General features: G+C 39.3%; 1 protein-coding gene, 1 long non-coding RNA gene and 1 pseudogene across 2 annotated transcripts; 1 reads left to right on the forward strand and 2 right to left on the reverse strand.

The window, feature by feature from the left end:
* Window positions 1-6,995: 6,995 nt before the first annotated feature.
* Window positions 6,996-7,863, reverse strand: LOC108174050 (cytochrome P450 736A117-like; annotated as a pseudogene).
* A 110-nt stretch (window positions 7,864-7,973) lies between these two features.
* On the reverse strand, window positions 7,974-10,007 carry LOC103443435 (cytochrome P450 736A117-like). Its single transcript, XM_008382276.4, has 2 exons — window positions 9,008-10,007; window positions 7,974-8,878 (listed from the first exon to the last, which is right to left on the reverse strand). Exons 1-2 carry the CDS (start codon window positions 9,920-9,922, stop codon window positions 8,267-8,269), a joined length of 1,527 nt encoding a protein of 508 aa, XP_008380498.3. The 5' UTR covers window positions 9,923-10,007; the 3' UTR covers window positions 7,974-8,266.
* Window positions 10,007-13,764, forward strand: LOC139197217 (uncharacterized). The gene is made up of 3 exons (XR_011582396.1): window positions 10,007-10,401; window positions 10,482-10,587; window positions 11,139-13,764. It is a non-coding gene; the product is annotated as an uncharacterized lncRNA (long non-coding RNA).
* The last annotated feature ends 610 nt before the right edge of the window (window positions 13,765-14,374 follow it).

Consider the following 14,374-nt stretch of genomic DNA (forward strand, 5'->3'; position numbering starts at 1 on the left):
TCGGAGTTTCTGGTACGGCGCCCCCAGTTGTCGTAATCAATTTCAATAGACTGAGACTTGCTTTCGGTGGTATCTAATGAAAAAAGTTGGGATTCCACCATAAAATCAATTAGCAATATGAGAAGTAGCCCAACCTCTTATAAGCCCATGCAAGTCCCCCCTTCCATCAATATGGGACTCATTCCCAACATGATGACAAATTTTCAAGCCTAACATGTGGACAACACAACGGGGTGATGTGGAAAGCGTGTGGCCGTTTGTCTTCACACATCGGTGGGGGAAGTCAACAAGGGTGTCTTTAAATATGGTTACCCTACTCTAACTAATACATAGGCCTTTTGTGGTAAAACAGCAAACTTGACGGATTTGGCAAGTGGTAAAAGTTTGGGACAATATTAATGTCGTTAAAGTGGGCCCCCTGGGCTCGTCGATCTAAAAAAAAAATTCAATATGGTATCAAAGTCCACGGTTACAGGCCCATGCAAGCTAAAAGGCTTGTCACCAGAAAGTGTGGGTTTGGAAATAAGCTTGGACTCTTAACATAGAGTCGGCCTCTGAGTTCTTAAGAGTCACTTCCTGAAAAGATTGAAAACAAGTCTGGACTTCATTGGAGCCGACTTCTGAGTTTCAATTGTCGATATGTGAATCTCCACTTGTGAACCACTAAATGGGGTTACACATAAGGGGGTGTGTTAGCAGTCCCACTTCAATGGGGGAAGTCAACAAAGGTGGTTTTAAAAATGATTACCTGCTCTAACTAATACCGATGCCTTTTGTGGGAAAACTACATACCTAACGAATTGGGCAAGTGATAAAGTTAGGAACATTATCGGTGTCTTTAAAGTGGGGTCCAACGGACCCACCGATCCAAAAATCCAACATCTAATAATCGTCAATCAGCAAGAAAGCCACCTCAATTTCTTTGTACCATTTTCCACCTTGTCTTACTAACTGTTGGAATGCATGCAAGTCATATCTTGTGTTAAAATGCATGCATGAAATAAACATGTTGGATGACTAGTGAAGTTAGGCTAGTCAACATTCTTTGTGTAAATTAGGCAAGTTAGGCAAGTTAGGCTTATGTCTACTTTCTTTTCCTATATATATGTTTCATTTGTAATTGTTTCTTCATGAAATACACATCAAAAATTCTACATGGTATCAGAGCAGGTTCATTTGTAACCTGTCTCTGCCATTCTTGCTGCTGCAATTTTTTCTTTCTTTCAAAGTCTAAGTCATGACTGAAGAAAGTTATGTGAACCATGATGAGGAAACCCGGCACAATCTCTCTCCAAACTTCTCAGACGTTGAGGTTAACACCAATCAACGTTTGTGTTCAGTTCTCTTGAACGAGTTCAATTATCTTCCTTGGTCCCGAGCTGTTTCACTAGCTCTCGGAGGCAAAGGGAAGTTAGGGTTTGTAAATGGAAGCGTGGAAGCTCCAGACAGTTCTTCCTCTACATACAATGCATGGCTCTGCAAAGATCAACTTGTTATGTCCTTGCTGCTCAACACCATGGAGAAACATGTTGCTGAAATTTTTAGCTACTCCAATTCCGCACATGATCTTTGGAAAGCTTTGCAGGATATGTATGAAAATGAAAACAACTATGCACGGGTCTTCCAATTAAAGAAGGACATTGCCAGTGCTCAACAAGAAGGGAAAGCATTTGTTCAACACCTTGGGAGCCTCAAAGCCATGTGGAATGAGTTGGATGTATATCTCCCTCATACCACAGATCCTACCATTCTCCTAAAACGAGCTGAGGAAGACAAAATTTATCAGCTGTTAGGGAGTTTGAGCTCTGAGTACGAGGACCTAAGGAGTCACATCTTGATGAGTCAAGACATGCCTACCTTCAACAATGTTTGTGCAACTATCCAACGAGAAGAAGCAAGGAAGAAGGTTATGAATGTTGATCACAATCCTAGATTAACGGAGACTCGGGCATATGCATCAAAGTATAAGAACTCAGAAGCCAAGGTATACAAGGGAAGAAACACACATCTAAAATGCAAATATTGCAATGGTGTTGGTCATGAGGAAGACAAGTGTTGGGAACTTCATCCTGAACTCAAGCCTAAGTTCAGCAAAGATGGAAGGATGATACCAAGGTCCTCACAACAATTTCAACCTCATTTCAAGGCACAACTTGCTAATGCTCACGCTCCTACTATCTCACAAGGATCCATGGAGTTCACTGCCAATCCATTGTCATTGATCAATGAATTTGCAGCTTACCTACAAAGTAAGGGGCACGGAGGAGGCTCACATGGTCAAGGCAATGAAGAGGGTAGTCACACAGCTATGTTGGGACAATTTGCCAGATTTCTTGCTGGAAATGAGAAAGTTCCAAAGGGAGAAGCATCAGGTATACTCAAAGCCTTTACTACTGCCCTATTAACTAGTACTGAAATTGATTGTTGGATAATTGATTCAGGCGCCACAGATCATATGACAAACAAAGTTACAAATTTACATCATTTTAAAAAAATTTCAAGCCCCTCACATGTGTCTGTTGCAAATGGAAAAAATGTCTTAGTTTTGGGAAAAGGAGAAATAAACTTACTCTCTCAAAAAACACCTTCCACTGCCCTCTATGTACCAACCTTTCCCTTCCAACTTTTGTCAATTGGAAAGATCACCAACACCCTAAACTGCCGTGCTATTTTCTCACCAAATAAAGTAATGTTTCAGGATGTTCTCACCATGAAAATGATTGGTGAAGGGGTCTTCATAAATGGACTTTACTACCTGTGCAAGAATGCATGTTTCACTCAGGCTCTTCAAGCTCAATCAAAGTCCATAGATGAAAACCAACTTTGGCATAGGAGATTAGCTCACCCCTCTGAACTTGTCTTGTCGAAACTGTTTCCAAATTTTTGTAACCCCTATCCTACTTGTGATACTTGTCAATTTTCCAAGTTTACTAGGCTACCTTTTGGTAATTCAATGTCTAGGACAAGTAAACCTTTTGAAATGGTACACACCGATGTTTGGGGACCTGCAACTGAATCAATGGAAGGTTTTAAATATTTTGTTCTATTTGTTGATGATTTCTCTCGAACAAGTTTTCTATATCTTATGAAATCAAAAAGTGAAGTCCCTACCATTTTCAAAGACTTTCACATGCATGTTAAAACGCAATTTCAATCAAACATTAAGGTTTTAAGGTCAGATAATGGCACTGAATTTCTATCCAACAACATGCTTCAATACATAAGTTCTCAGGGTATCATACATCAAACCAGCTGTGTGGGGACTCCCCAACAAAATGGAGTAGCCGAGAGGAAAAATAGAGATCTCTTGGAAAAAACTCGTGCTCTCATGATTCACATGCACGTTCCAAAGAAATTTTGGTCGTTTGCTATCCTTACTGCCACTTATCTCATCAATCGACTTCCAAGTCGCGTGCTAGGGTTTAAATCTCCTTATGAAGTTCTCAAGGGGAGGAAAATAGATTTGACACATCTCAAGGTGTTTGGTTGTGTGTGTTTTGTTCACATCCAAACCTTGAACCGTGACAAACTAGATGCCAGGGCAACCAAATGTGTGTTTATGGGATACTCGACCACTCAAAAGGGATACAAGTGCTTCAATCCAGTCACTAAGAAGTGCACAGTTTCAAGAGATGTGAAGTTCGAAGAAGACTATCCCTATTTTACAAGTCAGGGGGAGGATTTAGTTGACATGTTCCCACTCCCTCAAAACTTTAATTATCCGATGTTGGAAAAGAGATCAGTCATTGTAAGTCCAGATTGTGAAGAAGTTCAAACTGACCAAATTACTGCCAGTGAGAGTGAAGACGAGCCCTACTCTGATCCTTCTCCGCCCTCTACAGAGTCTCAGGTGATTAAAAGAAATCCTCCTCGAATCAGAAAACCTCCAGCTAGGTTGCAGGACTATGTTACATATGCCTCACGACATCCAATCAATGAATGTATCAGCTTTAGTAAGTTCTCAACATCTCATGCTACATTTCTCAGTGAAATTGATAAGCACTATGAACCAAGAAGCTTTCAAGAAGCTTCTCTTCTCCCACAATGGAACCAAGCCATGAAAGAAGAGATTCGTGCACTGGAAGAGAATTGCACCTGGAGCCTAGTTCAACTACCACCAGGAAAAAAGGCTGTTGGAAGTCGTTGGATTTACAAGACTAAATTCAAAGTTGATGGATCTATCGAGAGACACAAGGCTAGACTTGTTGCTCGAGGTTTCACCCAAACCTTTGGTGTAGATTATAAGGAAACATTCGCACCGGTGGCCAAGATGAACTCAGTCAGGGTTTTACTGTCAGTTGCAATCAATTGTGGATGGTCACTCTACCAAATGGACGTGAAGAATGCTTTCCTTCACGACGAGCTGCAGGAAGAAGTGTATATGCAACCTCCTCCAAGCTATGATGGTATTAAAGGCAACATGGTTTGTAAATTGCACAAGGCAATATACGGATTGAAACAATCACCAAGAGCTTGGTATGCCAAGCTCAGTTCTGTTCTGGAAAAGGCTAGATTCATGCGAAGTAATGCTGATTCTTCGTTATTTGTAAGAACTGGCACCAGGGGGAAGTTGGTGGTCCTCGTCTATGTTGATGATCTTATCATCACTGGAGATAATACCGTGGAGATTGAGGCACTAAAACTCTCACTACATCAAGCTTTCGCTATCAAAGATTTGGGGAGGTTAAAGTATTTTTTGGGGATAGAAATGGCAACATCTTCAAAATGACTGTTTCTACATCAACGGAAATATGTATTGGACCTCCTTCAAGAAGCAAAAATGCTTGACTGCAAGCCTGCTATCACTCCCGTTGATTGTAAACTAAAGCTCAGCATAGATGGAGAAGCCATGCATGATGTAAGCTACTATCAACGATTAGTAGGCAAGCTCATATACCTCACTATCACTCGTCCAGATATCACATATGCGGTGAGCTTGGCTAGTCAGTTCATGCACTCTCCCACTGTTGATCACCTTAACCTTGTTAAGAGAATCCTTCGTTATCTTAAGGGTTCAATTGGGCAAGGAATTACAATGCATAACAATCAGTCCACTATCATTAGTGGCTACACAGATGCAGACTGGGCAGGTAATGCAATTGATAGGAAATCAATCACAGGCTATTGTACATTTGTTAGTGGAAACCTTGTCACATGGAAGAGTAAGAAGCAACAGGTAATTGCTCGTTCCAGCGCAGAGGCTGAGTATCGAGCCATGGCAGCCACTGCATGTGAACTCATTTGGCTTAAAGGGCTTCTTTCAGACTTAGGGTTTCCTAGTTCTACTCCTATGACGCTTATGTGTGATAATCAGGCAGCCATGCACATTGCTGCCAATCCTGTGTTCCATGAAAGAACCAAACATATTGAAGTGGATTGTCATTTCATCAGAGCTCAAGTTCAAACGCAAATCATCCGGACCATGTTCACACGAAGCCATGATCAACTAGCAGATCTTTTTACAAAGGCACTAGCATCATCTCAGTTTCATCGGTTATTGGGCAAGCTTGGCTCAGTGAATCCCCTCGATCCAACTTGAGGGGGAGTGTTGGAATGCATGCAAGTCATATCTTGTGTTAAAATGCATGCATGAAATAAACATGTTGGATGACTAGTGAAGTTAGGCTAGTCAACATTCTTTGTGTAAATTAGGCAAGTTAGGCAAGTTAGGAAATTAGGCAAGTTAGGCAAGTTAGGCTTATGTCTACTTTCTTTTCCTATATATATGTTTCATTTGTAATTGTTTCTTCATGAAATACACATAAAAAATTCTACACTAACAGAAATATGCCAGACAAATCCTCATCTTCTTTTCTGGTTGGTAGTGTAGTAACGGATGATGATACATGCTGTGCTCCTGAAAATAAGTGACAGATAGAGAAACATGCAGAACTATTATTGAGCTCCACAAAAAGAAACTCGAGGATCATTATCCTTGTGGAATAGTAATACGAAAACAAAGTATTCAACATTCATCGATACTGCGAGATTTGAACGATTCAACGTTCATCGATATATAGCCACATCAGAATAGATAGAGAAACATGCAGAACTATTATTGAGCTTCACAAAAAGAAACTCGAGGATCATTATCCTTATGGAATAGTAATACGAAAACAAAGTATTCAACATTCATTGATACTGCGAGATTTGAACGATTCAACGTTCATCGATATATAGCCACATCAGAATAGATAGAGAAACATGCAGAACTATTATTGAGCTCCACAAAAAGAAACTCGAGGATCATTATCCTTATGGAATAGTAATACGAAAACAAAGTATTCAACATTCATCGATACTGCGAGATTTGAACGATTCAACGTTCATCGATATATAGCCACATCAGAATAAATACATTTGGTTTTTGTCTGTAAAATTCAACATCATGACAAATTAATAAAGCAATATGACAATGCTCTTATAGTCCATTATTTGTCCTTTCTGGTTTTCTACTTTTGACAATGGGTGCACCAGAAACGACGATTAGGATTCGGAATAATGGATTTTCGTCCCACCCTACGTGCAGTCAATTTGTATCAACAAGGGAGCTTTCCCTCTCCAACATTAACTGTAAGTGGTTTCTTAAATTCTTTCAGTTACACGCCACTTAATACTACGGTCTAGAGGTATTCCTCTGCACTTATAAGTGAAAGGTCTTAGGTTCGATTCTCGCCACAGGCGAATTTGAACCATATTATTATGGCTCGTCCAATGTGAGGCTTAGTCTACTCCCCTATTCCTTTAGTGTAGATAATATCATTTGTTAAAAAATAAATAAATAAATAACAACATATATTCACACACATAATACCCTTTTTTTTTTTGGGTGAAAGCCTACCTTTTTTTTTTTTGGGTGAAAGCACACACAATACTTTGGCACTGCATGTGCTATGTTATTTTGGCAATAGCGACAGACAAAGCGAACATAATAGGTGACGGTAGAAGGCTTAGAGCCTTAGGTTAGACATAAAATACAAAGGCCAATACGCGTACACAGACAATGTAGCCTCTATCTTTCAACCTAAATATGGAAGAGCAACAGCTTTGAGAGGATACTTTAGGTTTACAGTTGCGCCATTTGATTCAGTCATGTCAAAACCCTCGCCACTTGCTCCACCGGGCAATGCCCAGTTGAACTCGTGCACGATATTGGCCAGAACAATCTCAACGATAGATATTGCAAACTGAATTCCGGGGAAGATCCTCCTGCCAGCTCCAAATGGAATGAACTGGAAGTCATTCCCTTTATAGTCTGGACCTTTAGTCAAGAACCTTTTTGGCTTGTACTCTGGGTTTTCATACGTTTCAGGATCTCTTCCGATTCCCTACGCGTTGATCATAACAAGTGTCTTGGCCTTAATGTCGTAATCATTTATTTTCACATCTTGCGTCGACACCCTGGGAACTAGTAATGGAGCTGGAGTATGTAAGCGAAGAGTCTCCTTGATCACTGCCTTCAAGTAGTGCATGCCTACCAAATCATCCTCTGTAATTATGTCTGTTATGTTTCCGACTATTCCCCGTACCTCATTCTGCAATTTGCTCATGATCCTCGGATGCCTCAAAAGCTCAGTCATTGCCCACTCTAGCACTGCATATGTGGCATGAGTGCCTGCAATAAACATATCCTACATGAACAATTACCAAACTTAGGGCGAAATTTTTTTCATGTCTACTCCCTTTCTAATCCCCTTCAAATCAAAAAATGAAATAAAAAATTTATCTACCTTTAATATACATTGACTTCAAAATTTATCCAATCCACTATAATCCTATGATACCCAATTAACCAATCCTAGATATATACGACGGTGGACAAAATTTGTCATGAAGGAGAACCACACCCAGTTGAGTCCCCTCACCATATAGTCAACAATAAGGTGTTGACTTTCTCTTTCTTTCTTGTTTTCAAATTTTGTTAATGTTTATTCTATTTTTCTTTACTTGTAAGTAAGAGGTCAAAAGGAAAATATAACAAACGCAATCACATCAGAACGTCAAGTTCGGCTTTATAGCCTACATCATGTCCGTTGATGGCGATGAAATTTCACTAGTTACAGAGATGATTCTAAAATATTTAAGCTCTGACAAACTCAAAGGATTACAAAAGGGGTTTAAGTTCTCACAAACTCACACATCACAGATTAATACCTAAAAGATAGGGCTACTTCAGATACATGAACCAACTTACAAATACAAATCTCCAAGCTTGATTAGAACGTCATGACCTTATGTTATGCCACCCACTTCTGCTAACTAGCTTTCAACACGAATGTGGAATAGCAACCGCTTCGAGAGGATATTTTCTGTGTATAGTTAGACCAGTAGATTCAGCCGTGTCTAAATCCTCCCCACTTGCTCCACCAGGCATTTTCCAATCAAACTTGTACACGATACTTGCTAAGGCAATCTCATTAACAGCTATTGCAAACTGAATTCCCGGGCAGACCCTCCTACCAGCTCCGAATGGAATCAACTGAAAATCAGTCCCTTTATAATCTATCCGACTATTCAGGAACCTTTCCGGTTCAAACTCCTCTGGTTTGTCGTATAGCTTAGGATCTCTTCCAATTTGCCAAGCATTGATCAAAACTTGGGTCTTGGCTCTAATGCTGTAACCACTTATTTCCACGTCTTGGGTCGACACCCTGGGCACTAGTAATGGAACTGGTGGATGTAAGCGAAGAGTCTCCTTAATCACCGCTTTCAGGTAGTGCATTTCTACCAAATCATCCTCTGTTATGTGTGCTCCATTACCGACTATTCCTCGTACCTCAGTCTGTAATTTGCCCAGGACCCTTGGATGCCTTAAAAGCTCAGTCATTGCCCACTCTAGGACTGTATATGTTGTATCAGTGCCACCAACAAACATATCCTACATGAATGATTTATGTTGATTAAGATATTAACCTCTAACATATATATACATACATACATATATATACATACATACATATATATATATATATATATATATATTTAAGAAAGAGAGATAGAGAGTTACCAAGATGAGAGCTTTTATAGTAACTGTATCAATAGGGAAACCAGTCAAGTTTCCTTTCTGAATCCAAAGCAAAACGTCCACGAAATCCTTTTGCTCATCATCTCCACTCTTTGAATTATAATTCATGTGCTCTTGAATAACTCCGTCTATAAAGTCATCCAACTGCTTAGCCACCTTGTCCAGCTTTGCTTTGAAACCGTTGACATGACTCAACCAAGAAAGCCATGGAATATAGTCCCCGAGATCGATAGTCCCCACTAACTCTCCAAGCTCCCCCAAAAGCTGCTTAAAATTCCTCTCACCATCTCTGCCACTGTACTTCCTCCCCAGAGCCACTCTACATACCACATCATTAGTAAGCCGCACAAACATTTCACTTAAATTCAAAACTGAAGATGATGATGATGATGATGATTGCTCTATGTGGCTGATCATGGATGTGGTTTCCTCTTCCCTCACCGAGCGAAAAGAGCGGACCCTTTTGTTGCTCAAAAGATGTAGGACGCATATACTTTTCACCTGCCTCCAGTATTCTCCATAAGGAGCAAATGCAACATCGTTGTAGTTGTAGAGGAGCTTCTCAACGCTGGGGGATTTGGGTCGGTCAGAAAATGTGAGATCATGGGTTTTCATGATCTCGCGGGCAGCCTCAGATGAAGAGACTATAAGGACCGGGACACGTCCAAAGTGGAGAAGCATGAGAGGGCCATGGCGTTGAGATAAGGTGTAAAGTGAGCGATGAGTGTGGAACCCTAGTTGATGAAAGTTTCCAATGATAGGGAGCTTAGATGGCGAAGGGGGAGAGGGGGTTTTGTTGGTGGTTGTCGCGGAGTTGTACCATTTGTATAGGAGGATGAGGAAAATGGCCAACAGTGGGATGGTCGAAGGTAGCAAAAACAAGGAGGTTTTATCCATCACTCTAGCAATATTAGCAAAAGAAAATGTGTGCGTATCTCCTTCTGTGAGGCTTGTTTAAATAAACATCTTCATTGCACCAATGTTTCATAAAAAGATGAAACCACCGCCCGGAAAATTTGGGAGTATTCCAATCCGTGATTTCAACATATGATGTAACAACTACCCCCACTAATATGTATTATTTACTGTTTTACCCTAAGCTGACATGTGTCAGCCATTTAACTCATCTTCTCTTTTCCCTCTCTCTGTCCCCCACCCCCGAGACCTCTTCCTTCTCCTTCGTCTCTCTCCCCCGTAGCTCTCTCTCTCTCTCTCCCTCTCTCTCTCTCAACTCTCGCATATCTCTCTTCCCGTAGACTCACTAGGACCGAGTCACCATCGAAGAGAGGCTCACAACGAGCCCAGGACCCCTCTTCCCGCAAGTTCGACGGCACGGAGCAAAGCTCCGGTGAACTCCCTCCCTCTTTTTCCGTTAGGTAAGTCGAATCTCTCCTTCTCGTTGTTAGATTGTTGCTTGGTTGTGTTTTAGGAGCTTGAACCTTCCCTTTTTACGTAGGTTTTGCTTCGGAAATCGTTGTGGGTGAGCACACCCGTTTTCCGGCGAACCGTGGACTTTGGAAGCTTTTTCCGGTCACCTCCGACCGAGTCACGGATTTTGGAAGGTAGAAACCTCTTCCTTTCTCCCTGTTCTTCATGGTTATACTTATATCGGAGCCCAAAACCCATGTTTTCCGGTGACCGGAGCTGTAGCAGCTCCGGCCTTCTTCTTCCTCAGCACCAGGCCATCCGGCCTTCCCCTTTTCCCCCTCGGGCCTTAAGCCCGTTAGACCCCAGCCCATTTCTTTTATTTTTGTTAGTTTATTTTAAAACCCCAAAAAAGGGCCTTGGGCCGGTGACATTTAAAGGGGCTTAAAGCCTTGTTTGTTTTGTGAGGCCTTAAGGCTTTGTGCCCTGTGTGTGTGTGTGTATGTTTAGGCGTGTGTGTGTGTGTGTTTATGCATGCACATGCATGCCGTGCACGTGTGTATGTTTGGGCTTAAGCCCAAACACTATTTCCTTCATCCTAAATCATTTTTAACCCAAAAACCTTAGGTTCCTAAAACCCATTAAAACCCTAAACCCATCCAATCCCAAATCCCCTATTTTATTTAATTCAAACCCAATCTTTTAGAAAATCTTTTTTATTTATTTATTACATTTTTTTTGTGCTTAGGTAAAGTTGCTATTAAGGAAATTCGTAATCCTGATCCGTGCAATTCTTCTGCTAAGGAATATTTGTGAGTGGACTCTTTCTAAAATTACATGATTTTATAAATTAATTGCATAAATGATTAGCATGCCTACGAATTTATGAATTGATTTATGTTAAGCCTGTTTATGGAATTTATTGATTTCGTCTCGTGTTTTTTGTGAGGAATTAAACGTTAGCCTATTTTGAGCTATATTTTAATATATCGTATTTTCTATAAAAACCACGATCTGGTAGACTATCTGATGGATGACGTGCTAGAACGTGTTTTAGAAACCCTTCTTTATAGTATAAACGATGGATGACTTTATACTATAAAGTGGTTATTTATGAGAGACGTAACTATTTGTGCGTACCTAGAGGACACTATGTCGCCTGGGGCGAGGATCTGGTGTTGGCATTTAGGCCGGGAGAAATAATCCCTAGCTACGGGCTGAGGGACATGGAGCATGTATTGGGCCGAAAGTTGGTAATTTCTGGCTACGGGCGCAGAGACCACGGAGCAAGCATTGGGCCGGGAGTTATATTTATTCGATGATCTTTCTAGCAGCACACCGCGTTTACGAGACGATCTATTATACGTTTACTGTTTTGATTTCCGCGATGTTGTCCCGCGATATGACTTTTGGAGATATTTTTGGCATGCTAGGATTTTTATTAAATCCATCACTTATTATGTTAGTAGTTTTCATTATATAAACTATGGGGATTAGTACATTAATAATTGTTTTATTATTATTTTATATATATATATGAACTTGGTCCACTCACCTTTGTTTTGCGTCCCCATTCAAGACTTAAGATCAAGGCGCCTAATCCCGGCGTCAAAATACTTCCGCAGCAGCATCTTTGAATCCTCTAGATGTAGGACCCACTTCTTTATTCATTCAATTTTATCTTAATTCTTTTAGTGATTAGGTTTAGTTGTATGTTCTGAACACGTTCCTAAAATATTAATCCATTGTATTTTAAATTTCTAACTCTTATTTATTTCTTATTCTTAGCTTTTGTATCAATTAATGGCTTTCGTCACCTTCGGGTGTCGGCCAGCACGTGTCTATCCTGGTATTCGGGAAATATCAGGGTTGGGGCGTGTCATATGACGACCTAAATAATAAAAGAGTTCAATGTATGTTCGGACATGGGTGTATGTACAAAGTGTGGCGGGTGAGGGTAATAGTGGAATGCATATAGAGTGTATTAAGATAATTAAAATTTAAAAAGTAAATACGGAGAGTATTAAGTAAGTGGAGTGTAGCCAACAAAATGTAAGATGTTAATAAAACAACTTGTTAATTGTAAGACTAATTCGTCAATGACTCATCTTTCAATCCACCCATAATAATAAAAGTGTTAAATGTATGTTCGGACATGGGTGTAGTTATATTACTTAGAGCGAATGTGCTTTCTTTATGTATTTAAATTCAAATTACGCAGTTTGAATTGTAATATGCTTCAAATTTTTGTTCAAGTTTTGTATTCGTCTGTGTTTGTGCACACATGAGGAGAAGAAGCTGGGAATAGTTCGGTGTTTCTTCCATTAATCTTCCCGATTTATGTTGTTTTTCAATAGATTATGATTTCAAAGGTCATCTATTGCGAAAAGGTCTTTCTCTAAGTAGAAATTTGAAATACGCTCTGATAATTCAGAGGAATGTACGATTTATGTTCACATGTTTGAATAGACTAACGTCAAATTAGATTAGTGAGATTAAGATTGTTAACACAATAAAACATATCCAGTGTTCTAAAAATCTCCGCCTAAAGCCACCTAGGCATTAGGTGGCTAACCACCGCTACGATTAATCCTTAAGCATTGAAAAAAAATTAAGAAAATGCGCTTAGACCTACTTTGGCACCAAGACCTGCCTAGGCGTCCGCCTAGGTCAAAGTCTCGCTTAAACAGAAAATAGATAACTTTCATTTTGCGTTTTATTTTATTCAATAAATTGTTAAAAAGTTGTTGGATACTTGGATGAACACTCATTATATGTTTGTTCCCATATTTTCAATATATTCTAGTACTTTATAATTTATATGTCATTGGATTGCGAAAATGTCATCTACATCTATTGCGAAGAGGTCTTTCTCTAAGTAGAAATGTGAAATACGCTCCGATAATTTAGAGGAATGTACGATTTTTAAACCTATGTGGTTTATGTTCACACGTCTGACTAGACGAATGTCAAATTAGATTAGTGAGATTAAGATTGTTAACACGATAAAACATATCTAGTGTTCTAACAGTCTCCACCTAAAGCCGCCTAGGCGTTAGGCAGCTGGCCACCGTTACCATTAATCCCTAAGCGTTTGAAAAATAAGAAAAGACGCTTAGACCTACTTAGGCACCTAAACCTGTCTAGGCGTCCGCCTAGGTTAGAGTACTCTCACTTAGACAGAAAATAGATAACTTCCATTTTGCGTTTTATTTTATTCAATAAATTTTTAAAAAAGTTGTTGGATACTTAAATGAACACACATTATATGTTAGTTCCCATGTTTTCAATATATTCTAATACATTATAATTTATATGTCATTATAGTTTGCATTTATACATTCTAAGACAATTATATATTTATTTAAATATAAGTAGACATTTAGTTATATATATATATATATATATATATATATATATATATATATATATATATATATATATATATATATATATATATATATATCAGAGAGCTTAAGGGGAGGGATCCCCATTTTTTCAAAAAAAATGGGGACACGCTCCCCACCGTTAGATTAACTTTAATGAAATTGTGTGGTTAAGATTAAAACACAGGCCATAGAATCTCAACCACAGAATTTCATTTAATTCAAATCCAACGGTGGGGAGCGTGTCCCCATTTTTTTGAAAAAATGGGGATCCCTCCCCTTAAGCAATTCCATATATATATATATATATATATATATATATATATATATATATAATAAAAGTAATCAAAACACAAAAATCACCTAGGCCCCACTTTATGTCCCGTCTAGACCATGCCTAGGCACCGTCCACGCACTAGAATCCTACCCATCGTCGATTAGCATCTAACGCGTTTTAGAACCTCGTATATATCTGAAATGGGTAACAATGTGAAACCCTATCCCACTTTTATTGTATCTTTTTAACAATGAACATTTTCGAACATTTGGTGTTCATCTTTTACGATTATTAATTAGTGAACCATGGGACCTACATGAG

Source organism: Malus domestica, chromosome 06 (assembly GCF_042453785.1).
Source record: "Malus domestica chromosome 06, GDT2T_hap1".
Taxonomy (NCBI): domain Eukaryota; kingdom Viridiplantae; phylum Streptophyta; class Magnoliopsida; order Rosales; family Rosaceae; genus Malus; species Malus domestica.

Bases quoted from the DNA above. Each gene is read 5' to 3' on its own strand.
- LOC103443435 (XM_008382276.4), bottom strand. From the start codon at position 9,922: ATGGATAAAACCTCCTTGTTTTTGCTACCTTCGACCATCCCACTGTTG. The intron at 8,879-9,007 runs GTAACTCTCTAT...TCATTCATGTAG, and splicing joins CTATAAAAGCTCTCATCTTG to GATATGTTTGTTGGTGGCAC.